At 34.2% G+C, this 27,876-nt stretch overlaps 1 protein-coding gene across 7 annotated transcripts in view; it reads left to right on the top strand.

Moving 5' to 3' along the window:
• Positions 1 to 27,876, top strand: part of CADM2 (cell adhesion molecule 2) — a gene marked incomplete at both ends in the record, with an annotated part of 1,071,386 nt that overhangs the window by 957,015 nt on the left and 86,495 nt on the right. For all 7 annotated transcript variants that reach the window (XM_079704577.1, XM_079704575.1, XM_079704579.1 and 4 more), the window contains one exon: positions 10,865 to 10,955. In XM_079704577.1, the coding sequence (XP_079560703.1) occupies positions 10,865 to 10,955 (91 nt within the window). The remainder of the gene's footprint in view (positions 1 to 10,864; positions 10,956 to 27,876) is intronic.

Below are 27,876 nucleotides of genomic sequence, written 5' to 3'. Positions count from 1 at the left end.
TCTAGAGCCCACAATTGTAGAAATTTATGAATTAGAATACAGACAAAATGTTGATGCATTTATTATCTATATTTTTACTGCTATGTTTTCTTAAGATCTTCCCAGTGGCTCAACTTTATCATAGAGACATAATTTGCTTTAAATTTCTCACTGATATAACCAGTTTTACACACTGCCAAATATCTCCCAAAACCTGGCTTGGAGCCTGACACTCACTTGATCACAAACTTAAGATGATTTCTTATTGCCTCTAACATAATATCCAAATTCTTCAGCCTGAAGTTCAAGGCTTTGAAAATACAATCCCTTATAATGTCACTCTTAGCACCCCTTTTCAGATAACGCACCCTATACTTTACAGTACTTCTAGATGCCTCATATTCAGCCCACACTCGTCTCTACACCAACCCTTGTCCAACTCTTTGCCTAGGGTTCCCTTCTTTTCTTTCCCTCTAGAAAAATTCTGCCAGTTCAAATACTGTGTATTGTTTGAACATTTTTATGTACCACTTCTCTAGGTAACTTTCTTGGTTTCTGACAAATATCTACAATCTCCTCTTCCATAACTCCCATAATATTTCATCAAAGTGCTATGTTCCTTTCAGTTCCTTTTCAGTTCCTTTCAGTTCCTTTTGAATTTTGCATTATTTTGAACCATACCTGATTTATCTTTCTTATTGGGACAAAACTGCTGTGGAGATATAGCACTTGAATAGTAGTAGTAAAGTATCTTGTACATATTATACATACATATAATTTATACATATTTGTTAAATAAATAAATGATGGCCTCAAGAATAAATTTTTACTAGAATTATAGGAATTTAACAGACTGTTGAAGGAAAAGTACTTGACAGTTTTGAGCATTATGAGAGAGTATTGTGAGCACTAAAAGGAAAGTGAAAGTTTCAGTTTTACTGCAAAATTACAAACAGGAAAAATAAATTGGACATCTTAGAAAAAGTCAGTCTTACGCAGAGGGAATGAATAGCAGATAGTGCTGTAGCTGAAATGGTTCTGGTTAACTCTGGGTATATCAACCCACTGCTCCTAATAAAAAGTGGTAGGCCTTGAGATATAGATTGAGCTTGATTTGTAGCTTTTGATTTCAGGAAAGTATCATGATGGTCTTAGAGTATTCAGCATTTCCTTTATTCTAGAAGTCCAAGCATCCCATATAGATACACACAGTTTCACAGTTCTCTAGTATTTCCCAATCTGTTGTAACAGGGAAGAGATATAGGTAATGAAGTGAGTAAATGTCAATATTTTAGAGGAGGACACTAGTGACATTTAGTTCTTTGTTGTGGAGGGTCTGTCTGGTGCATGGTACGATGTTCATCTGTATTCCTGGCTTCTACTCATAAGATGCCAGAGGTATCACCTCTACCTCTCCCATACACTGTAACAACCAAAAGTGTCTTCAGACATTGTCAAATGTTCTTGGGGGACAAAATCATCCCTAACTGAGAGCCACTATCTCAGAGTAAACTCTAAAGTGGTTTCACAAAAGTGAACTGGTGCATAATTTTCTTTAGTATTAATGTAATTAGCAAGAGACCTTTACAAGGGTGCTAAACAAATTGTTCAAAAAACTTTATGTAATACAATTGCTATAAAGAATCAAAACTCTTTCATCTGTAAAATATTTAAAAGTTTCTAAATTCCCCTTGACAAAGATTTTCTGTGGGGATATTTATTTCTTGTTCGTGGAGGAGAGGAATATGGATGAGAAGGATATATTGTAATGAATAAGACAAGAGAATATATATATATATACATACATATACATTTTTTCTCCAGTTTTTTTTTTTTTTTTTTTTTTTTTTTTTTTTTTTTTTTTTTTTTGCGGTACGCGGGCCTCTCACTGTTGTGGCCTCTCCCGTTGCGGAGCACAGGCTCCGGACGCGCAGGCTCAGCGGCCATGGCTCACGGGCCCAGCCGCTCCGCGGCACATGGGATCCTCCCAGACCGGGGCACGAACCCGTATCCCCTGCATCGGCAGGCGGACTCTCAACCACTGCGCCACCAGGGAGGCCCTTTTCTCCAGTTTTATTGATGTATAATTGAAATATAACATTGAAGTAGCTTAAGGTGCACAACATAATTATTCAGTATATGTATCTATTGCAAAATGATTACCATAATGGTTAGTTAATATCCATCACATCACATAATTACAATTTTTTTCTTGTGATAAGAACTTTTAAGGTCTACTCTCTCAGCAACTTTTAAATATGCACTACAGTATTATTAATTGTAGTCACCATGCTGTACATTACATCCCAGAACTTATTAATCTTATTATTGTAAGTTTGTACCTTTTAACCACCTTCACCCAAAGAATATTTTCATCTGTTAGAGAGGAAAAGGATGTGAGAGGCAGATGTGAGAGAGTTTAAAAAGAAAGAAAGGGAGGGTGGGAGGTAGGAAGGAAGGGAGGGAGGGAGGAAGGAAAGGAGGGAGGGAAGAAGGGAAGGAGGGAGGGAGGAAGGGAAGGAGGGAGGGAGGAAGGAAGGGAGGGAGGGAGGGAGGAAGGAAGGGAAAGAGAAACAGGTAGACTGAGATTATGCATAGAACTCAGAAACATTGTCAGATATGTTTCACAACTTGCAGATCATATAGAGCAAAAGCAACTCTTGGGCAAGGTTCCAATTCACCCAGCTGGAGAAAGAGTTGGTTTTGAAGATGAATAGAGGACACAGAGCTTATTACCAAAAGCATCAATCTCTCTTGTAGTCTAAGAGAGAACAGGAAACAAAGTTATTGAGGTGTGTCTAAGGTCCGGAAAAAGAGATTCAAACTGCCTAAGGTGATTTATGGTTGTTTAACTAGAGTGAGTTACTTCTCTGAGCCTTAGTTTCATGTTCTGTATGGTAGATCAACAACAGAACCTACCTTATATGCTGTATGAAAGAATTCAATGAGCCAATGCATACAGAGCATTTACAATAATGACTTACTTGCCAAGTATTTTATCAGTGTTTATAATTATTAGAAGATAGCTGTGACAAATAAATTTGATTTTATAACACACTAGTGGTCCTAACCAGTAGTTGGGAAAAATTACAAAAAGTCATTCTTCATTCATTTATCCAACAAATATTTAACTGAAGTCTAGGAGTTATTCTAGGACTGAGGATAAACCAGTGAACAAAATAGAAATAATCTCTGCTCTGATGAGCTTACTTTTCTAAGAATATGCTAAGCACTCAGTAGCACTGTTTATGAAAACTAACACCTGAGTTTTAGGTGTTACAATGTGAAAAAGTATACTATGTTATAGTGTTTTAATGTTGCAATTCTAGTGAGATAATGGATAGAAATGGATAATAGTACTGTGCCTTGCATGTTTTAAGACCTATAAAACTGTTTGTTAAATGAATCATTTGGAAGTGTTCATAGGAAATGATTTTTATGGACAAATAAAATTGTCAAGATAACACTTTCCACCCAGAGATCCACATGCCATGAGCAATGCAAATCACTACTGCTTTAAGTTATAAACCATCTTTGTTCCCTCAATATATTATACACTATGGAGTGATACAGTAAACTAATATTAGATGTTCATTTATAGTTGCTTCTCTTATTTTAGCAATTTGGCCATCACCATCATAACAGGCTAGATGTTACTTTTATATAACTTTAAATTTCTGTTGTATTTCTTTGATTACAGAATAAGTTTTTTTTATTGGTAAGATATTGACTTAAAACTTATTTTTATTTACCTACCTACAAAACCCTTAGAGATGAATAAATATTGTTGAACCACTGACACTAAATACTTTCATAACTGTGCTTGCCGATTGTCCATTAGGTGATTTAATAGTAGTTTCATCACAGATCTTTTCAGTTTTGTAAAATCTTTGTTAAAAATATGGAAAATCCATTCCCCTGAATCAATATCTTTACTTTGATTCAAATACTGAATCATTCAAATAAGATAGGAGGTGTCTTTACTTCCCAAGTTCACAAAGCTTTTAAAATTTTGAATAATAATTTTAAAAACCAATTTTTTTGTCCATTAATCTATCTCTTGAAAGTACTTGTGCTTCTTTATAAATTAGCCCCAGAATTTGTCAGATAAGTAAAATAAATAATACTTTTTAAAAGTATGGGTTTTTTCCACATCTTATTAATTTTAAAGATGGACTCTAAAGAATAATATTTTTCCTACAAAAAGAAACCTTGGAGAGGAAACATAATGCTTTTAAAGTATCTGCATATTTTGCCTGTTAGTAAGTAGTGAAAAATTATTTGTAGATGAATGACCATATCCCTATTTTTATATGCCTGTGCAAAACTTCCTCATTTGCTTGCATTTTGAGAGAAATAGGAAATATTCATATAGTCATCTAATCTTTAAAGAACTCTTACAACATATCAAGTATTTTGTTAGGATCTGACAACACACAATCGAATAGGTTAAGGTCTGGGATTTTGAATGCTCAAAATGTGGTGAATGAAGCAGACGTGTAAAAAAAAATACATATTTTACTAAGTGCAATGTTTTATAATAGCAGTATATATCCTGAAATATTTAACTCTAATTATTTACTGTTCCCTTTCATTCATATGTGTGTATATATAGTAACATTATAATCATTACATATTATATGTAATAAATATTATACCTCTATGTACATAAATTTATATTCAATAAATATGGTGTTGTTAGAATTGACTTATTTGAAGACACTTTAAAACAAACATGGAAATTATTAGTTTGTAAAAATAAAAATCTGAGTTTAACATATAGGATAAAGCAAGTGTGAATTAATAGTGGTAATGAAAATGCATTTTTATGAACCCCCCTTTTCTTTTCTTTTTAATTGGTACAATACAATACATTATACTAGTAATTTAAAAACAGAATATCATCCACATCCACAAAGTACTGAAGGAAAAGAGAAAAAGTGTCATTCTGTTTTGTGAAGAAGTATAGCAGGGTGAAATGCAACTCATATTGCACCTAGACTGGAAAATAGAGAGATTATTTCCAAAGCAAGTGTGGGGTTACTATATAAGTAAACTTTGGTTAAAAAAATATTCCCCATCCTTTTGAAATGAAAAACTACAACCAAGAAGAAAATCTACAAATAACATATATGGACAGGGGCAAAAAAAATGTAATTCTTAATAGTAACTTGGCAAAGACGTGCATTGAAAGGTTTGGATATGTGGTATTTACTTTCTGACTCCTATTCACATCTGGATTAGTAAAAATGTTAATAGCATAATATATGCATAAATTTGAATATTATTTTATAAAATTATTATCTATTGTGCATTGTGCTGCTCCTGAAAAATCCCCATTCATTTTGATATATAAATAATACAGAAAAATATGTTTACCTTGGGGGTTGCAGTTATTAAAATAAATATTTTGAAGAAATCCTGGAAATTGAAGATTCTTAAAATTAACTCAGTTTTTGAGATGAGTACAGTTTTTTTTTGTTTGTTTGTTTTGTTTTGTTTTTTTTTTGCTTTTGTCTTTTTGTTGGCTAACTGAGATATCTCAGTAAGAATAGGAGTTCTACACTAATTTAATGGTATTTCTAGAATGTTATTGATAATTTGCTAACAGTGCTTGATCAGCTCCCTTATGGATACAATAAAGTGATTAATGAAAATATAATAGGAATAGTAATGATAGAGATCTTTATTATTAAGTAAAAATCTATTAAAGCCCAAATTATTTCCTGTTATTAAAAAAAAATTGATACATATATCCACTCCTTTTTAGATTTCCTTCCCATGAACCCAACATTGTAAAGCAACTATACTCCAATAAAAAAAATAATTTAAAAAATAAAATAAAATATTTTTACTTTTAGGCCATGTAAAATGTTACATATTCAAAATGTTATTTTAAAATAAACACTCTGGCAGGGAGAGATAAATCAGAAGCTTGGGATGAACACACAGATACTACTATATATGAGAGAGATAACCAACAAGGATCTACTTACTGTATAGCACAGGGAACTCTACTTAATATTCTGTGATAACTTATATGAGAAAAGAATCTAAAAAAGAATGAATATATGTATATGTATAACTGAATCACTTTGCTGTACACCTGAAACTAACACAACGTTGTAAATCAACTATACTCCAATAAAATAAATTTTTTTTTAAAAAGTATTTGAGAAAGAGTCAAGTTTGGGATAATATCACATTACTGTTGTTTTGATGTGGTAAAAAATGTAATTTTGTGTACATTGCTAACGTGGTATGTTTAAAGACGAATGCTGACATTTCAAGGAACTGTAAGCTAGAATTTTGAATGATTATATAAATAAATCTCTTCACAATTGAGTGCTTCCCCTGTCAAAATCAGATGAGGAGAGAAAAATTATTTATATGGTATATGCATTAAAAAACAAATTGCCGGGCTTCCCTGGTGGCGCAGTGGTTGAGAGTCCGCCTGCCGATGCAGGGGACACGGGTTTGTGCCCCAGTCCGGGAAGATCCCACATGCCGCGGAGCGGCTGGGCCCGTGAGCCATGGCCTCTGAGCCTGCACGTCCGGAGCCTGTGCTCCGCAACGGGAGAGGCCGCAACAGTGAGAGGCCCGCGTATCGAAAAAAAAAAAAAAAATTGCCATTTGTATGATCATGGAAAGTTGTTATCTAATATTATCTAATGCAGAAAATTTATACCAGGAAGAGAATCAGCAGTAGACATTTAATTAAATTAATTATGCGTAAGAATAAAACTCAATGTAAGGTTTGTGACATGAGCATTTAATATTAATTTTAAATACAAATGCAGGCCCCAGCAAAATTTCAATTAAGCAGTTTTTAATATTTTACAATTAATGTATTAAAATGATAATAAGAAAATTAAAAATTTAGAGTGTTCCCCCATTTAATAATTTATTTATTAAGCACAGATTTTGTATAAAGCATTATGCTAGACACTGAGGATACAGAAATGCCTTTTAAAAATTATATAGAGATGAAAAAGAGAACATGCAGCAGAGATATATGACCAAATGTGAGGTTAATGAATGATTGCCCTCAGCAAATGATATTTGAGTTAAGATTTAAAAGAGTTAAAAAGCCAAAGGATCCCCCCAAAATGAAGCATTTCAGACAGTTTGTATAAAGTTAAGAAACATATTCATTAAAGTACTTGAAAGAAAGTATAATTACCTGGAATTTAAAGAATGAGTTGAGTGTTACAAGGCATGAGAGTAAAGACCTGTGTAGATCATATAGGACTTAAAGACTATGCTGATTATTTTTCTTTTAATCCTAAGAGAAAAGATTTACCATGAAAGGTTTTAACCAGAAAATTGATGTCATCAGATTTAGAGGTGTAAAAAGCTGACATGGTGGAGGCCATTCACTTTTGTGGTAGACTAAATGAAAGAAAGGTTGTGGAGATATAAAAAAGCAATGAGTAGATTTCAAAATTATTTAGGAAATACGTCAACCGAACTTGATGATTAATTGATTGATTATAGAAAAGATAAGGGAACAGGAGGTGTCTGGTGTATGTAGCTGGATGGAGGCTGGTGGTATTTATAGAACTAGAAATTGCTGGAAGAAGAACATATCAGGGGAGAATGTGTCAGTCAGTGGGAAACTTTGAGTTCCTTTTGGACATACTGAGTGTGCCATGTCTTTTCAATATCCAACTGGACATGTCAAATAGGCGTTGCATGTACATGAGTATAGCTTGTGGTACAGAACTGCTCTAGGATATAAACCTGGGGGTGATTAATGAGTAGATAGAAACTGCAGAGATGGGTGTGGCTAAAAGGACCTAGAGAATTATGTGAGAACAGATTGTGAATCCCATTCTTGATGATCTCAATATTTAAAGGTTAAATACAAGAAGACAACCCAACAGAATATGAGAAAGAGTAGCCAGAGATATATGTCAAATCAGATATATGTGTATCTATCAGTGTGTGTGTCTGTGTGTGTTTGTGAGGGGTGGGAGGGTTGAGTGTTAAAAAAACTAGGGAAGATAATTCTTAGGAACAAAGACTAATCAACATATTGAGTAATTCAGAAATAACAATATTTATTGTTTATTCTGTTACAATATTTATTGTAACAGAAATACAATATCAGTATTGTAGTATTATATGACTTGATTTTGGTAACTTAGACGTCTTCCTAAAAGTTTCACAGAAATACATGCTAAGCATATTATCTGCTTTTGCACTTGCTTATAATTCAAATTCTGTGTTCTGGATCTAAAGGGAATGCTGAACCATGCTTCAGGGGACCATATGTTATATAAATTCTCACCTCTAATAAATTACTTGAACAGGCAGAACTGTGTATTTTACTTCACTGAGACAGATACTGGGGGCGACTTGCCCATATCCCTTTGGCACACACCATTCCTGTGCACCGAGTAGACCAGGGGTGCCAGGGAAATAACACCTGCATCCCCACCCCAGCAATCTTCAACCGAACACTAATGAGTATTGGTCAATATTTCCTAAATACTCCTCTCCCTTGCCCATCAAGCGAGGTGACTTGGAGGCAAGCCCTACATTGTCTGAGTTCCACAGCAGAATTGAATGCAGCTGCCCACAGGGTAATCTTCTCAATAACACACTCTTGATTGACTTCCCTCCCTTCCTATCTCGCTTCGCAGTGCTCCCTGTGGTCACTCCCCATAAAAGAAATATCCCAGGGTCTGTTTGTAAGGATTCTATATTTGTCAGCGTTCTATATAGAAAAAGAACTAATGGGATTTGTTACAAAGGTTCAGATTCCAAGATCTGCAGGCTGAGTCTGAAAGCTAGAGACCCAGAAGAGCTGATGACTTAGTTCCAGTCTGAGTCTAAAGGCCTGAGAAACCAGAAGAGATGATGTTATAGTTCCAGTCTGAAAGTCAGCAGGCTCAAGACCCAGATGTTTCAGTTTGATCTGAAAACAGGGAAAAGGCTGATGTGCCAGCTCAGTTGCCATCAGACAGGAATACTCTATTTGTGGGAGGGTCAGCCTTTTTGTTCTATTCAGGCCTTCAACTTATCAGATAAGCCTCACCCATATTAGGGAGAGGAATTTGCTTTACTAAGTCCACTGATTTAAATGTTAATCATTTCCCAAAACACTCTTACTAGAATTCCCAAAGTAATAAATTTTGGGCCAAATATCTGAGTACTGCATAGTGTAGTCAAGTTGACACGTAAAATTAATCATCACAGATACACAACACAACTCTCTTCCCCAACATCACACTTTTCTGATCTTTCTTCTGCCACCTTTTTCTCTAGAATTGAAGCTTTATTTTCTATGTCAGGATGAAATTAAATTTTGCTATATGTATATATGGTCAAACTTTAAAAGATGATAGCCCTCATTTTCCCAGAATCATTCTGGTTCACACTTGTTATTCTATATAATTAAATTAATATTTTCTCTTCACTTTTAAAAGTGTTCTACTTGGAAGACAAAATTATATGATCAGCATGTTAACTGATTCCATTCCATAAATGTGATGATGGTAATGAAATTAGTGAAGTATATTTCAATCTTTTATTAAATTATTTTTTTCTACTGGTTAAAAATATGACAATATGTGTCATATTTCTTCAAATTAATTTTTCTTCCTGGGTTATTATATACTACAATTTTTACCATGATGTACATGGAATGCCTATTTGTAAATGGGATATTATTGTTGATTATCTTGAATATATTTTTTTCTTTAAAGGATTGAGAAAGAATGCATTTGAAAAGTGTAAATAATTTATAAGTGGGATACAAGGCCTTCCACAGGATCTTGTTTATTTTTCTATATATGACAAATCTGCATAATATTTTCCTGAAATAAGATAACTAAACTAAAAATTACACAATTGATTGATACTTATTTAATTGGCTTCAAAGTCAGAGAATGACTATAACCTCAGGGTAGTTCAGTTCTTCTATCACATCTAAGGGAAGGGTGAGAATAATTGTGACCCCTCTGGAGCATTCAGAGCCTATTTTGTTTATTGTTGAGGATATGGAGACAAGAGGAGGAGACAGTGCCATGTTGACTGCAAGCCACACAAAACCAGGACTAGCAAGGTGTCCTAAAGGAATGAGCCTGTTTACTCTGTCTCTGTTTTTAGTTTATTTTCCACTTTTTCTGTGTAATATGTATCTCTGTGTTGATTAAACAATATTACATGGCATAAAAGTTAGAAATATAAATGTCTAAAAGTATTTTTGCATCTTCTTCCACAAAGTATGATTTTATTGTTAAATGGAAATAACTTTATAACAATTATGTTGTAGAATATATAACAAAATGTTAACTTTTAGTAACATTCTAAATAACTATTTCAGATGATTTGCTAACTGTGCTTTAAAGCAAACAGCCTATGCTGAGTGCTGCATTACTACATTTTCAAAAAGATTCTGCATAATGCTTGTGAGACAGTAGTTGATCTCAAGTTCTTTGTGGGTTCCTTATTGTGAGTCCCTGGTATTCCTGCAACAATGAAAGTGTTGTTATTCAAGTGCACATAAATGTATTCAGTCCATAATAATAGTATGCATAGCCATCTATAAATAGTTGAAGAAACAATTGTATGAAATGCTTGATATTCATCTGAACCACTTTTTGCAATTTCACTTTTAAATTCAGATTTCAGAAATAATACAACAGTGGTGCTCATAAGATATTCAGATATTTTTGTAAGCTTTTCCTGGACAGGATGGTAGCTTCTTAAAATTGCAGACCCTGTTTCACTAAATCTATAAAAATATACACAATTATGTAAATATATACAATTACAAAAAATGGCCTGAACATATACCATAATGTACAATTATTAAATATATAGTTTTATATGTGTGTAATGACCTTTCTTAATATTATTTTTTCTTTTCTCCTAGATACACCATCAGTTAAGATTATACCATCTACTCCTTTTCCACAAGAAGGACAGCCTTTAATTTTGACTTGTGAATCCAAAGGAAAACCACTGTAAGTGATTTAATAAGCAATAAATTTTTTTACTTTTCTTGTATCCTGCTTTGATTGCAGTCTTTAACCTCAGAAATCCACTATTTTTGTATTTTCTTGGTGGGCAAAGTGATCTCAGAACAGAAAACCCCCTGAACCATGTCTTCACTAAGTGTCTGTGGAGATTGGTCTTGTATTTTGTCATCTAGTGAAGTTTCTGGGGAGGTTTCCAACTGCGATTTTTTTGTTCTTTTTCATTCTTTTTTTTTTTTCCCACTAAGATATTTCAACCTGAAAGGAGTATAAGCTTAATCAGTCACTGTTTTTACATCATCAGATTGTAGAAGTTACACATGCTGAGCTTACTTCTCTCATGAAAAACTTTGAAAATATTGAATCCTCAAAATATGCCCAAATTTTAAAGTTACATGCGAAATCATTTTCCTAAGGGGGATCAAATCTACACCTCTAGTGTAGCCCCTGAGACATAATTTGTGAATGTGATATGTTTGGAGGTAGTGTGAATGAAAAGGGTCAAAGACTCCACATTTTCTATTATAAAGCAATTTCATTGTTAGAATAATGAGTTCTAACATCACTTCAACCCTAAAATTTTACTTTTTGACATTCATGTTTATAAACAGCTAACTCTATAATATATATATCTATATTTAATAGAAAATTCAAGTATGGAGTATCCAAATAAGGATTATTTCATTGGAAGTGATTTGATCTTTCTATAGTAACATTCTACATGGAGCTGAAAGTCACTTATTTGGTCTTTTTAGAAGCTTCCAATTGATTTGCATTTCCATTTAAATTTTAATGGGAGGCATTTAATTGTTCTCTATACATAACTATATGGGATAGCTTTTGAGCAAATCAAATTTAATTACTAAAAAATTGTTTCTAATAACATTTGTTATTTAAGTGTAGATTTCATATTATCACATGAGGAATTTTTCTATAGTAATTTTAATACAGAAGCCTGAAATTTCAACTTCCTCAATTGTATTGTCTTATACTTTTTAACGCACTAAGTGAATTCACACTTTCTTTACCACCGTATTGTTATTTTAGAACTGTTCTCTCTTCCAGTAATTATTTTCTAGAGATTTAAAATATACTGACTTAAAGAGCATTTTGTAAATTAATTTGCTTTTTTTCCTATCTTTTAAGAAACATTTAAGGCATTTTAGACCTTGAAAGGAGCAATTTTTTTCAAAGTAGCTTTACTACATATATACTGTACAATTCACTTTCATAGTTCTTACCCTCTGATAAGTTTAAGTTGCTTGTAGAAAACACTTTTCAACTGTAGTGTTCTATCTAAATGTGACAGTGCATTTCAGTACTACAGTTTCAACAGAGCTTTTGGCTGTAAGATCAGTACTTTAACTAAGAAAGAAGTGTGATATACTCTAGTCAGCTTTAGACATACTTAAATCCAGTTTCTTTACTCCCAATGTTTTATATCTAATACCAGTGCTTCTTTCCTAACTTTCCCTTCCATTTCCACTCCTGTTCCCTTTGCTTATTATTTTCCAACTCTGTTCCTCTTTCCCCACACCCGCCGCCCTTTGCTTCCATTTCTCCTTATAACCTCAGAGGTCAGTGTTTGGAGATATGATAAAGTATCAAGGAATAGCAAAGGATTTTTGCTTCTACCTTATCTCCAGAGTTCTGCCCCAAAGTACATATGTGTACATTTAGAATATGTGTACAATTTACACAATTAAATGAGGTGAAGATGGGAAATATAATATATAGAATGCTTGGGAATAAATACATTCCAGCTCAAATGGCATCTAATTACCTATCAAAGATCTTCTCTTTGATTCCATATCCACTCTCACTATCCACATTTTTTTTTTTTTTTTGGTGAATACTTAGATTGTGATCTATGTAATTAGCTATTTAAGTAGTCCATTTCCCTCAGCTCAGATATGGTTGAATAGATATGCCTTATTGTGGTCTCTGTTTCAGTTACCTAGAAATAAGCTTGGATATGCAATAATCCTCTGCACTGCCAATGAATGAAAAACACAATCTCTTATTTATTTATGTTATTTAAGAATACAAAGGTTCCAGAAATTTAAGAAATAGAAAATGTCACCTTTCTCAGAAGGATCCTGGTTAGTATCTCTTTGCTATAGGTAATGGAAATAAAAAGGCTCCTTATTTGACAGAAAGGAAAACTAAAGCTCATTATTAACTGCTTTTCCTTATTCATCCAGATTTAAAATGGACGAGTCAGGATTTAAACTTAGTTCAATCATTGACCAAAGATTACATTCCTTCAGCTATTTTCTGCTACTTCAATTGCTGAGTCTAAATTGTCACCTATGTTGACCAAAGTCACTTTTGAAAAATTAGGATGGGCCCTACAATAACGTGCAGCACTCAAATCGAAGCTCTGGATGCTTGAAGGTGAAGAACTGGCTAGTTTCAAGACACATTTTACTGCTGCTGTTCTCTTCTATCAGGCTTTCTGCTGTATTTGTGCCCTTTCTGGCAACTTGCCAAATTCCTACCAAACTGACCATTTTTAGCATGAGTTTACAGCCATATAGAATATCCTCTAATTAGGATAGTATCCTCTGGCAATTCACTCATAAGCTCCAGAAGGGTTAAAATTATTATTTTCTGTCTTTATCATTATAGATCATAATGTTACATTCTATGTGCTATGGTCCACAAGTAAATGTACATTAACTTATTTTTTTGTATTGTATTCTCATTCCCAATGCTCTTTTTACCATTTTCTTTCCTTGTAGACCTCCAGGCCATTGACATTAAAGGTATAGCCAACTTCTTTGACTCCTTTTTGCCTTTATACCACTGCTTCTCTTATGCCCTTCCTAATTATCTTAAAATCCACTCTTCTGCATTTTCAAAGTAACTATCATTTCCAATAAATGAAGACATTAACCTCTTTAAAGACAGTCTCAGCTCTAGCCTCTCTAGTTTATATTTGATTTCCCACAGTGCTAGTTGAGGCAGATAGGACAAAAAAAAAAAAAAACAAGAGAAGACTGAAAAGAAATCATTGGATTTTCCCAGAAGGAAATTTTACTGATCATAAAGAAAACAAGTCTCACTAGAGCAAAGAGAACAGAACGCGAATTGAAATGGATTAATCAGGGAGTTAGTAAGTGGTGGGGAAGTAAAGAAAACAGGAAGGACACCCATTTCAGTAAATGAATCATGAAAAGTGGAAAAGGGATGAGAAAAGAAAGTTATTTCAAACAGAAGTTTTAAAACAAAAAAATAGTAAAGAGGCTGTCCTATTTTAAGATAGGATCAAAAAAGCCTGTAAAGAGTGGGAGTAAAAATGAAGTATGTGATATCATATTTACCCAACAGGTAGGTTCGAATTTCCTATTTTACTCTGGTAATCACCGTCAAAGTTCTCCATTATTTTGCTGCTATTACACCTGATTCCCCATTTTGTTATTTTGGAATCACGGAGAAGCAACACTGTGTCTTAGCTTGTAATTGACTCCTGAAACACCCGATTTCTATTATCCTTACCAATTACCCGAGCCCCCTTTGATGAGCAGGTGAGAATCAGAAGTGGATAACAGGTGTATGATTTCTTTACATTTTGTAGCTGACATATCATTTCCTTAATCCGTGATCAAATATTGTTTCTTTAAAAATGTTTGACCAATATATGATTTCCTAAAGTATGAGTTATCCATGGTTATTAGGCAAGTTAATAGTAGAACAAAATAGCACCACTATCTTTTGTATAAATCACAAAATGATGGTGTGACTCAACTCATACTGAGACTCATGTCCCTAACCTGGCCTCCTGTATGCTAATATTGTTTTCCTTGTTCTAAATGTGAGGGCCACAGTGACTGTTTATAAACAATCATGCCTTATTTGCCTGCTTTGGATTGAAGCCTTTTGCTGTTTCCCTGTGGAACAGCTGCATAACTTGGGCCAGGACCAAATTGTTCCACTTGACATTACTATAGAGGCATTCTATTCTTTCCTTAAAAGAGAGATTACTGTACATGTCTGTCTATTGTTTTAATTTTAGTTTAAAGTGAGGACCAAGCTAATGCCAGCCACTTTTCTTTAAAGTCCCCAGAATTTTTGTAACCTTCTTCTTTCTTTGGCTGAATTCCCAGACAGCTTTCAGGCAGCAGCATCCTCTGCTTATAGAAGTAGAGGGGGAAAAAAGCTGTTATATTACATTAATGTTATGACCTTAAAAGGTGTGAGATTGCCCCCCACATGCTATAGCTAAAGAATCATCATTCTTTTTTTGTTTGTTTTGTTTTGTTTTTGCGGTATGAGGGCCTCTCACTGTTGTGGCTTCTCCCGTTGCGGAGCACAGGCTCCGGACGTGCAGGCTCAGCGGCCATGGCCCACGGGCCCAGCCGCTCCACGGCATGCGGGATCCTCCCGGACCGGGGCACGAACCCGTATCCCCTGCATCGGCAGGCGGACTCTCAACCACTGTGCCACCAGGGAAGCCCTCATCATTCATTTTAGTCAAATGTTTAACACTTTGTAAATTTACTTCACAAAAGCAATGTGACATTTTCAGTCAAATAAATGTATATTTGGTATTTATTCTATAAAAGAAAATAATTATAGTCATTGATAAATTTTTCTGTGTATCAGGCATTATGTTTATGTTGTAGTTACTATTTTACCTCTGGTAACCACACTTTTTCTTATGATTTTGGTATGAATCTAGTATACATAATTGCATTGCATATAACATTGCTATTCTGAATAAGAAGAAAGATTTTAATCTTTAGGAAGACAGATCACATATCATATAATAACTAGTGAGGTGTTTTAGAGGAACACTTACACATCCATTTTCAAAATGATCTAGAATTTAAGAAGAAATCTGATAAAAACACTGATGCATTTTCCTATTAGCATAATAGAGATTAAAAATGAGATGCAAATTAAGGCAAAACAGTTTTATATCAAATCTGTTTTCTCAACCTAATATGTACCTTTTTACAAATCACAGGTTATTTACTAATTGTCATATAATCTAATCACAGCCAGAAGAAATGACAAAACAAACCAGGAGTTAAAGAAGGCAAGTTATCCAGAGTGAAATGTCTTAGCCCCAAACAGAGGAAAATATGAATTTGTCAACAGAAAAACAGTGCAGAAGGCTTCAAATAATAAAATAGTTTATTTGGGGTCTTAAGAATTGCAATTCAGGAGACAGATTCTGGTTAAACCAAAAGAGTGTTCAAGGGAGGAGAAAGAGTCAGGGGCTTATAAAGACAAAAAGCCAAAAGGCTGTTAAAATTTGCCTAGTGAGAGTTGTGATTGACGTGAATCAGGAAATATTTGTCCTTGAGGAATCATGTGTTATTTTAGGGTAGTCCAGTAAGTAGAGAGGCTGCCACAAGTTATTTTAGGGTATGGGCCCAATAATTATCTTGAGTTTCTGGCAGATGATCTAGATGTCTTAAGTAGGACAATAAGAGATCAAATGGTTAGATTCTATTCAGGCTGAGATGTGCATAAGTCATACTTTGTAATAGCCTCCTGGCTCCATTTTAGGGAGCTCTCTTAGCAATATAGACTCCATTTTGATTTTCCTTTCACAAATTTTGGGAAAAAGAATATGATCTACAATGATGGCAATTTTATATGATTTGACTTAATGCCTAGTAGATGTTAATTACACAGTATTTGTCTCTCTCCTGACATCTGCGCTATAGAAAGCCATCTAATTAATCATCAAGGTCTGTGTTTATGTTCAGATATACTGTCTAAGCTGTCATGCTCTGGGGCAGAAAAAGCTGTGTGGTGCAGTAGAAAGAGAAATAGAAGTAGCTTTGAATTATAAATCCGCAGATATCTGTGGCCTGAGTGGTCTTGAGTAAGTCACGTAACCACACCAAAATGTTTTTTTAATTAATAAACTTTATTTTTTAGAGAGTTTTAGGTTCACAGTGAAATTGAGTGGAAAGTACAGGGTTCCCATATACCCTTCGTTCCTACTCATGTCCAACCTCCCCCACTATTGACGTCCCTCACAACAGTGGTATATTTATTACAATGAACCTATATGGACCTATCATTTTCACCCCAAAGTCCACAGTTTACCAGCGTAAGTATACCAAGTATTTTTTATTCTCTAAAATTAGAAAATAAAACCTAGTAAACAAATTGTTTTAATTTTTTTTGTTTGTTTTTTGTTTTGTTTGCGGTACGTGGGCCTCTCACTGTTGTGTCCTCTCCCGTTGCGATGCACAGGCTCCGGGCCCAGCTGCTCTGTGGCATGTGGGATCTTCCCAGACCGGGGCACGAACCCGTGTCCCCTGCATTGGCAGGCGGACTCTCAACCACTGCACCACCAGGGAAGCCCTGTTTTAAATATTAATGAAAATATATATGCAATTTCTGCCTCCAAGTAATTTCGTAATAAATAATAGCCATGAGGATAAGTTATTATTTTGTCAAAAAATTCCATACAGTGTATCTCACCAAGTTTTAAACTCATAAGTCTTAATTACATATTTAATACACATGCTGATATTGGGCTACTATGGCAATGCTGGGAACTGAGTTACTATCTCAGATTTCTTCCATGGCTCTGAAATTGAACGTTCTAAGCAGAATAAATACATTCTAGGACAACAGTCTGTGACTTTCCAAAGCATGTTTGAACAGCAAAGGAATCCAAACTAAAGTCATGGCATAGGTGAGAGAGAGGGAGATGCATGAGGGAAGGGATGTGGGAACAGATGTATATGTATGTCTGATTCACTTTGTTATAAAGCAGAAACTAATAAAAAAAATAAAGTCATGGCAAAACTGGCAAGGCAACATGGCTATTTTTGTTGAGATTAAATAGTAATAATGAGCTGTAGAGAAGAGGGACAGAGGCATGAACCCTTGTCATGGGGTAAAATGTAATATAGCTAGAAGTGGAGAAGTCCTGAGACATAGGAATAACCCCTCCATACTGTTAAGGTAGAAAAAAATTTAGAACAATTGGAAGGACTGGAAGGGGTAGAGAATGAGTTCTGGTTCCACAAATGTGGAAAAGGCAACAATGTAAAGGAGTTCAGCTGGGATAAATAGAGATTAACCAGGTAGCTTTTTTTTTTTTTTTTGCGGTACGCGGGCCTCTCACTGCTGTGACCTCTCCCGTTGCGGAGCACAGCCTCCGCGGCCATGGCTCACGGGCCCAGCCGCTCTGCGGCACATGGGATCTTCCCAGGCCGGGGTACGAACCCACGTCCCCTGCATCAGCAGGCGGACTCTCAACCACTGCGCCACCAGGGAAGCCCATAGGTAGCTAGTTTTGACAGAAAGCCAAAGCGAGAGATCTGGAAGGTTTTAAGAAACCAGAACTAAGTGAATAGCGTCGTTCATGAGTGGTTGAGAATCCAGAGTCTGTGACGTATAAGGCCTCATTTTGGCATAGGTTTCAAGTTCACTCATGCTAGTCTTATTTTAACCACACAACTATCGTGTTGTAAAAGGTTTACAAAGACTCTTATAATTGTTTTCATTTTGTAGATAAGGACAGTAAGTCTTGTGGAGGTCATATGACCTTTTCTATTCACTCAATTGATAAATGGTAGATTACAAAGACACTTTTTAAAAATTTTAACAACTCTGATGGTTATGTTTTCTTATTTACATAGTGTTTTTAGTTCTCCTATCATATTGACTTTTCACAATAACCCAGAGAAGTTGGCAAGAATGAGAAAATACTTATAAACTTTTAGGAATGCCCATATTTTAACTAAATAATTATAAAAGATTATCAGTTATGAATCAAACCTGTATTAGCATATATAAATAGTATCTAAAGAATTTCTAAATATATCTAAATAGTTCTGATTATTAAATATATTTGTTTTTAAAAAGCTAATTATATTATGTTCTTAATTTGATATGTTTGAGAAGATTAAGACTACAAAGCAGTACCTGCAAATGTAATACCAATGTAATGAAATACAATGCACAGCCTTAGAGGGTAAATAGAATAAGCAGGAAGTTCAAAGTGAACACTCCCCCAAAGTATGTCTTTCTTGCTAAATACTATGCTTAATATGTCACCAAAACAATTGGTGTAATAAACATAATGAGAGGATGGACCTACTATATACATACCCTCACAAAGTCAGTCCTTGGATGATAAAAGTTAGAGCATTTAGATTTTTTCCCCCCTTGTGTTCTGATCTCTAGAGAGATATAAAGTTGACTCAATTAATTAATTAAAAGCATTGTAGTCAGTTTTTTCTAAAGTGTTTTCAAAGGAATAATATTGGGAAATTTGCTCCAAGTTTTCATAATTTAAAAAAATATATCCATGTGCTGTCCTTTTCATACAAGTTTCTCTTCTGAGGCCCACATGGTCTTTTGCTTCCATCTCATGGCTTCAAAATTTAATCCCATGTTGACTTTCTGGAAACACACAAGTGGTTAGCTTGGAAATGAGACCGAATATATTTGGTTTTGTTTTTGAAACAAGAAGCTGACTCTCGGTAATCTCCACTGCTGTTATTTAGGCTGGGCATCTGTGGTGTGTTGGGCACTCAATCATTTTCAGTTAAATGTGCCTATGTATGTCTTGTGAAAGTCCCATAAGAGCTTGCAGAATCATGATTATAGATCCAAAGAGGAAATGTACTTCTTTAACATTTCCAGGTAAGCAATTTTCTTGCAACAAAAACCCAATTATTTTGTAAGTGTTCAGTGGGAAACTCTAACACTAAAATGTCTCAATATGTTTAAGACATTGTGGAGTGATAATGTCATATACTTGATTAGATTTTAAGATGTGTACTTTTGGGCTCATGGATTTGAAAATCTCTGTTTCTTTTTAATATATTAATTATGAGATTACATCTAAGCATTTTACTCTTTATTTAAAGATCTGTAAACATTCATTTGTGTTTATATAAAAACAGTCATCAAAATGGTAATTGTAGGAAAAGTGCAGAAACAAAAATCACTCTTAACATGTAAAAGAGCTGAAATATCATACTTCATCCTTGATTAAAAAACATGTTAACCTATTGCTCAACAAGTGCCATTCAGTAAGATTTGTTTTTTCTCTTTGCAATTTTTTTCCGTAATATGTGTCCTAACGTTAGAGCTAGTATCCTTCTGGTGATCACCATTCAACTTACTGAGAAGTGTGTTATTTTGTGCTTGTGGTAAATAATTTGATTATCATTTTTGCAAATATATGGAGAGAACAAACAGTGAAAAAATAAAATTAATTCAGAATCACTGGAGATATTTAGTATTATTTCAATTAATGGTGAAACTGAGAAAATTTTTGTACCTTGGAAAGCCATTTATTCAAACAATCTAAAGAAATTTTCTTGCATTATATGTGTTTTTACAAAGTGTGGTATATATTGATTCACTTTTCTAGATATAACCTCAATCATACAGGAACTCCTAAACTTCAAAGTTTGAAAAAAAATTTAAACAGCAGTGTCCCAAGTTGTAGAAAATATGAACATTTACAAATGTTTCCAGTTAAAATGAGTAGAATATGTCAGTGATTTTTGATGGCCTTAAAGCCCAACTCTTTCAAATTCAAAGTGCTGGAAATATCTGGGATGCTTCAAGGAAAGGAGAAAGAAGAGAGAGACAGAGAAAATAAAAGAGACAGGAGAAAAGAACAGCAACTCTTGTGACTTGTGACCAGCAGATTTCTCTAGAATGGTGAGCTTTGATGGACTTCAGCACCACCACTCAAAATTACAAGTACAGAGATGAATATAGTGAGGTGACCATCAAGAAGCAAGATTAAAAATATAATAGCTTTCCAGTAGAGGGACAAAAAGACCTAGAGGCCACAGGAGCTCTCATTGTGGGTCACAAATGCAGTGTTTTTCAAATAGCTGGTTGTGGCTTTTAATGAGTCATCAGATTAATTTAAAAAGCCATTTTTAAAAACCAAAAATGAAATAAAAAAATAATAGTATAAGAAAGGAAGGAAGAAAAAGAAAAGAAGATGTTACAGTACATTAGAAAGAGCAAGCTTTTTTTTCCTGTGTGTATAGGTTTGTGCATTGTATAAAGCTGTAAAATATATCTTTTCCTGTAGGTCGCATTTCAAAAGATTTGAAAATTGTTACATTAACACCAACTGTGGTGAACCTGGATCTTGGGGACATTCAGGAAAAGAACATGCTAAATCCTAATCACTTCAGTTTCTCTAAAACTGTCACTACACAAAAATGTATTTTCAAACTGAGGAGATCTTAGCTCCAAAAAAACAGTTGAATATAACTAAGTATGTTCTGTTTAATAATGCAGAAAAGTTTGATCCTTTGAGAAGGATTTCATCCAAATGATTAAAATATACTTGCAAATGTTTTAATCTTAAATTTCAATTATCTTCAGCATTTACTTATATGAAGCATTTAATTCCCCAGCTACCAGATAAATGATGTGTGCTTTACTTTTACTTTTCCAAGACCATTGGTTTTAATATTAGAAAAGAAAGAAGTTGTGGAACAGAAACAGTTCTATAATGGTGACACAGTGTTTAACATAAGTATTAGATCTTATAAGGTTAATTAACACAATTTTATAGTAGTGAAAGTAATGGATTGTAAAGTAACTCTGATATGGAGAATAGGACCCTGTCATTGCAACGTGCCCTTGAACTGAATGGTTTTCAGGCATCTGACTGATTATGATGCTTGTAGATACATTTTATATGGTATCAAATTGTCCTTATAATGTACACAGGTTGATAAGGTGGGAAATTCTGAGAAACTCAGACTCATAAGTTGCTGATTTGAAAAACATGACAATGTTCCAAAGTCTATCTTACTCAAAGGAGGTTTCAAGGAGTTCATAAGTTTCAAAGAAATTGAAAATCATATTTTCTTAAGAAATTATTTTTTAAAATATCATAGAGATTTTGAGCTTAATGTACATACAAAGAGGGACTTATTATTGCTTGGATGAGGGAATGAATGTTTACTCAAGATTTCTTGATCTTTTAACCAGGAATTAATATTCCATGTTTACCAAAGGGAAAAAAAATGTTAAGTGTAGATAAGGCATGGGTAATTATTTTGCTTTAGCACAAAGTCCTTGAAAGATTAGCTTAAGCATTTGTAACAATCTTGAATATTTTTTCTTCAGTGCTAAAATCTGTCACTCCTTCAGGATCATAGCAATCTTATCTTTTCTGGGGATAATCTTTTATTTCTTGTGCCACAAAGCGTCTGGAATTATACAGTTTGTAGTGTGAGTGCTTTGTTTTTCAAAAATGTTAAAATAATTATCAATGAACACTACCTTATCAGTAAAAAGTCGTCCAGGATTTCACAGGCACTCTAAAAGGTGCCATTATTTTCAAGTCTCTAAAGGCACTTACCTCTTGCATATAGTTTATTTTCTATTTCTACTACAAGTTTCTAAACTTGTAGGCAAGAAGTACCTTAAAAAGTCAGAATCAAGTAGCATATGTTCAGATTAATCAGGGTAGAAGAAATCCATTTCTCATTTTCTATTGAGATTTTAAATCTAATGATGAGGTTAACATTGATTTTATTGTCCCATCTGAATCTAATCTTTAATGTAATGAGACTCCTCCTACTTGACACTATACTAGTGCAACAGTTGATTTCAGGAATTTACATGAGTAGATAAATTCAGAATCAGACTTTCAACTTGCAGTTTAATGGAATAAGTAGGCTTGATTTTCCACTTCAAACTGACTTCATTTATCACTGCATTAAACACCTTTGACCCTATCAGGCAGAAGTACTGATGGTGATATTTGAGTAGGGGCTTTCATTGTTGAGACTTTCAACAGGAATCACTGGGATTCTCAAACTGCAAATAGAAGGAAAAAAATCATTGCTTTTCATAAAAAGAATTTTTCAAGTATAGGAAATATCATATCTATTCTGAGCAAAGACTAACCCTTAAGAATTATGTGGATATAGCAAGAGACTGAAGAACACTTCCAGAAACCACTAAAATCAGAAGGGAGTGGAGACCAATGAGGAAAAAAAAGCTAAGTAACTATTTCACTCTTTCTCTCTCTCACACAAATACACAAAGACATATTTATTAAATGAAACACAAATAACTGCAACAGGCTAGAAACACAATGGAAAATTACATACGTTAAAGGGAAGTAGTTAAATTTTCTTCACCTGCATAATTTCTTCAAGTCTCCTTTTCCTTTTTTTTTCCTCTTCACTTACTGTATTATTCCCGCCCTAAATATTTGAAAGATCAGGACAGAGCCAACTTAACAAATGATGATACCAGCTGTATCAAAATGCAGATTTTGCAAAAATAATTATTCTAAGTAATATGTTAAAGAGCTATAGGGGGCAAAAATGTGTACATATAATCATATATTCTAAACATTTATGAAAATACATGAGGCACATTTCCACATATCAGAAAAACAAAACTTTTGTTTTTTGGCTGCATTGGGTCTTTGTTGTTGCGTGTGGGCTTTCTCTAGTTGAGGCCAGTGGGGGCTACTCTTCATTGTGGTGGCTTCTCTTGTTGCAGAGCACAGGCTTTAGGCACACGGGCTTCAGTAATTGTGGCACGCGGGCTCAGTAATTGGGGCTCACGGGCTCAGTAATTGGGGCTCGTGGGCTCAATAGTTGTGACGCACAGGCTTAGTTGCTCCACAGCATGTGGGATCTTCCCAGACCAGAGATTGAACCCCTGTCCCCTGCACTGGCAGGCAGATTCTCAACCACTGAGCCACCAGGGATGTCCCAAACTATTTTTTTAAGTTATGAAATACTCAAAGACACAGTAATGAAATTTATTTTGCTTCAAAATTGCCTTTCATTGCTCTTCATGTACATTCTTGCATGACGACTTCAAGAACAGTATTTAAAAAACAAACAAACCATTAGCCTCTCCTCATTTTTTTTTTCAGTTAGCTTAGATGTTCTGACAGACAAGATGGAAAAGTTGGGTTCATCAGGCCTGAGAAACAACCAGTTAAGCACAATGGATAGGAAAAGAACAAAATATTGATTGCATAGTAATACTGATTAAAGAGAGAAATAAAGTTAGGAGTGGATTGAAGAATAAAGGTAAGTGATGGGTTCAGCAGTTAGGATTGGAGGTTTTGATGATGAGCTGAATAGTGTGCTGAAAAGGTGGAAGGTGGGCTTCCCTGGTGACACAGTGGTTGAGAGTCCGCCTGCCGATGCAGGGGACACGGGTTCGTGCCCTGGGCCAGGAAGATCCCACATGCCACGGAGCGGCTAGGCCCTTGAGCCATGGCTGCTGAGCCTGCACGTCCTGAGCCTGTGCTCCGCAACGGGAGAGGCCACAGCAGTGAGAGGCCCGTGTACCACAAAAAAAAAAAAAAAAAAAAAAAAAAAAAAAAAAAAAAAAGATGGAAGGCTCTGATTAGAAAAGTTGAAATATTGATATTTAAGGAAGTGATGATGATGACAAAGTTTAGTGTATGGTTATGGCTGAGTAGGGCTAACAAAATAATTATTGGATATGAGAGGTTCGGGGAACCTCAAGGTATTGGATGAGTTATAAATGTAAATATATAGATCAATGAAGTTTAAACAGATTCTCTCTTGTTCCTATGTTCCTATGACATTAATTTATTTTGACTTCTCTAAGACATACTGGATTTCATTGTCTTTCTTTTCTCATCTCCCAAATGTTTGGGAATCTGTTCTTTTGTTTTCTCTCAAGCTTGGACACTTGCTTGGCTCCAATCTCTGTATAAATTCTAGTCCTGCCCTCTGCTCCAGTTTCTAATTTCTCATTCCTTATTGCTAGATGGAGATGTATTTCTTTATTTTCTTCTAGCACTTGAATTAAAGTTTCTTAAACTGAAATCATCAACTTTTCCTTTCCACTGTATCTCAGTTTGTTTCCACCCTGGTTTATGCTTTGTTTGTTTGTCATTTGGTTGGTTAGTTGGTTGGTCTTGCATTGCTATTTTTTCCTATTCAGGACTAAGATTGTTCTCATACAGACTAGACTCCATAAGGAGAGTTTCTCCTCTGTTTTCAGTAACACCATACATTTTCTAGCTCCAAAAAGTTATGTTTACTTTCCCAAGAGCTCTTCTATTATATTCTGTTATTCTGTGCTTTCCTTTATTATTACTCCAACTTCATGTAAATCTTTGTTTTCTCTCTTCAGAACTCTATATGTGGTCTCTTCATTGAATTTTTCTTTTTCAGGTATTTCACATTGGTATACTTAAAGGAAACTCTGCTCAGAAATATTTACTTCTCAAATGAGTTAGTAAAGCATTTTTACTTTTCAGGAAAGTCTGGATTTTTCCACCTGATACTCAAGGCCAGGGATGAGTGCCAGGCTAAAAAACGTACAGGTTTAAATGTACAGGTTTGTGTTTCTACCCCCCACCTCTCTATTCCAAACTTTTTCATTTCTTTGCTTTTGTTCATCTTCCTTTTTATGACCAGAATGTTCCCTACCATATTTCATTCTGTATTCCATATTAACGGCATCATCATTCTTCTGGTCTAATAGTAAAATAATAATTTTTCATGTTCAGCTTCATGTCCTAAAAACTTTATCTCGGACTAAGCTTCTTATGAGCATATTTGGTCCTGTTCCTTAATATCAACTTACATCTTAGCTTTTGATTTTATTACTCCCAACTCAGTTATCACATCAAACACTTTTAACTTTGCCCTTTCTTAGTTGGTTATCTGAGCCAATAACACTATCACCTAGTAACCTTATACTCTTTCCAGACATTCGCCATGTTTAAATTCATCTATTCAACAATACGGCCTCTGGAAGGTAAGCATCCTAACCAGGATTCTGACTCCTTTTGAGCTGTCATCTTCCATTTCTACCACTCAAAATCCTGCCATAATTAGAGAGATGAGTCAAAAGTTATATCTTTCATAAAGCCTGTTGTAATGTTCCTAATATAGATATGATGAATCTTTATGATTTTTTATAACTCATTTATGCCACTTACCATATCCTGCCAAATGTTATGTTTGATTAGACATATTTTATGTAAACTATTAAAGTATAATATCTCAGAGAACAGATATTATTTTAGTTTCCTTATGTCCCTCATAATTCCTGGTTCAAAACTTGCACTGATTTGTTTATAGATACTTGTTAGATAATAATTGTGTAACCTATGAAGTATCCAGTCAAGGATATATAGGTATACTTTAATTAACACCAACAACAAAAATGTTCATTGATCTCTTACCTGTCTTAAGATGTAAGTGTAAGAGTAGGACATTTTCTGGCAATTAAACCCATCGAGACTCACTGAAGATTACTCTACTATAAAACGTTTCTGAAGTTTTGTTTTCCCTTAAGCAAAACTATATGTATAAAGACAGACACATAAATGTTTCATTGATTATGTTTTAAAGCGAACCCCAATTATGATAAGTAAAACATTCAAAGTTAACTTGGCTAATAGTAAAAGTTATTTGATGTTTTAAGAATTGCTGCCATGAAAAGTATAAAATCAATATCAGAATAAAAGGAAAACAAATTTCATTATAATTAAGTTACACAACAATCAAATCTGAGGAAACATCACAGCTTGTATGTATTCTCCAAGGGCCTAGATCAATATTTTTACAATAATTAAGAATATACCTTTCAATATATATAGAAAGTTACTTAAAAACTATGTTCAGAAACATCTCGTTTGCTCCTCAATAACAAAATAATCCTTTATGTATCTTTAAATTTGAAATGATTAACATAATAAATAATTCCACAAGTAACCCCTTTCAGTCTCTTTCTATTTACCTACGATATCCTTTGCTTCCAACTGAGACTCATTCCAAAGTTATGTTTTGAATTGGTTACACAGCTTTAAGAAAGGCTACTCTTTGAACTTCCTTTGTGTTTGTATTTTAAATTTTAAAAAAGGAGCAAGCAACCCCAGCTTCTGTTTTCCTATTTTCCTTTTTTCTTCTTCTTCACTTGATTGACAAAGTTTGGACTGTGGTTTATGGATACAATATCCATCTACCCAATGGAGATTGCCTAGGCTAGATTTCTCTCAGAATCTTCCCTATGGGAACCCAATAAAATTAAAATTCTGCACTTGAAACCAATTTCAAACCCACTTTTCTATTAATTTTCATTTAAGTTCTCTCCCTCCATTTCTCTAAGAATTTGATAGCATGAATGCTGAGGTTTTATATACAGACTCTGCAGTATAATTTATTGATTTAAAAGTTTGCTTAAAGCAGAAAAAGGAATCAAGATGTTTGCATAACTCCCACCACCTTCTTTCACTTTAGAGTAAAAATATTATAAGAAATAAAGGGGAATTAGGCTTTAAAAAAATCTCCTGAGTATTGAATCTTCAATCACATCTACTGCCACCCCACCCATGGAATTTCTAAACTGAAATAAATGCCTTAGTCATCTTCATGTGCCATATAAGTATAAAAGGCCCCAAGTTATTAAATATAAGTTCATGCTTTGTCTTATATTAAAGGAAATGTAAGATATATGTAATTGTAGTATGTAATTTCTTTCTTTTTCCTTTGAGCCAGAACAAGATGTTTACTTGAATGCTATTACAGTGACTTATTTTTTTCTTTTATCTAGAAAAAGTAACTTAATTTTCACAGGATTAATTTTAGAATTAGAACCCAACATGTACTGTGCTCATTGAAGGAAAAGACATTGCAGAACTCAAGTGGGATATAGCCATTTGGGAAAAGGAAGATACTGGAGAGTGTATCTATTCCAAAATTTAGAAGACCTTTTACTCTTGTCCACTTTGTAAGGATACTAGGAGAATTCTTTCCTTAGGAGATCTGTATTGTGGGACTGATATTTCTATAACTGAACTGCTTATTTTTTATTCTTCTCAAGCATGAGCCTAAAAGGGAAAATGGGAGCTATGCAGGCAAAGCTCATCAATAGTCTCATCAATAGGTATTCTCATCAATACCTAGGGAGTGAATGATTC

This window comes from Hyperoodon ampullatus (assembly GCF_949752795.1).
Source record: "Hyperoodon ampullatus genome assembly, chromosome: 5".
Classification (NCBI taxonomy): Eukaryota; Metazoa; Chordata; class Mammalia; order Artiodactyla; family Ziphiidae; genus Hyperoodon; species Hyperoodon ampullatus.
This window is presented reverse-complemented; position numbering and strand designations above follow the sequence as displayed.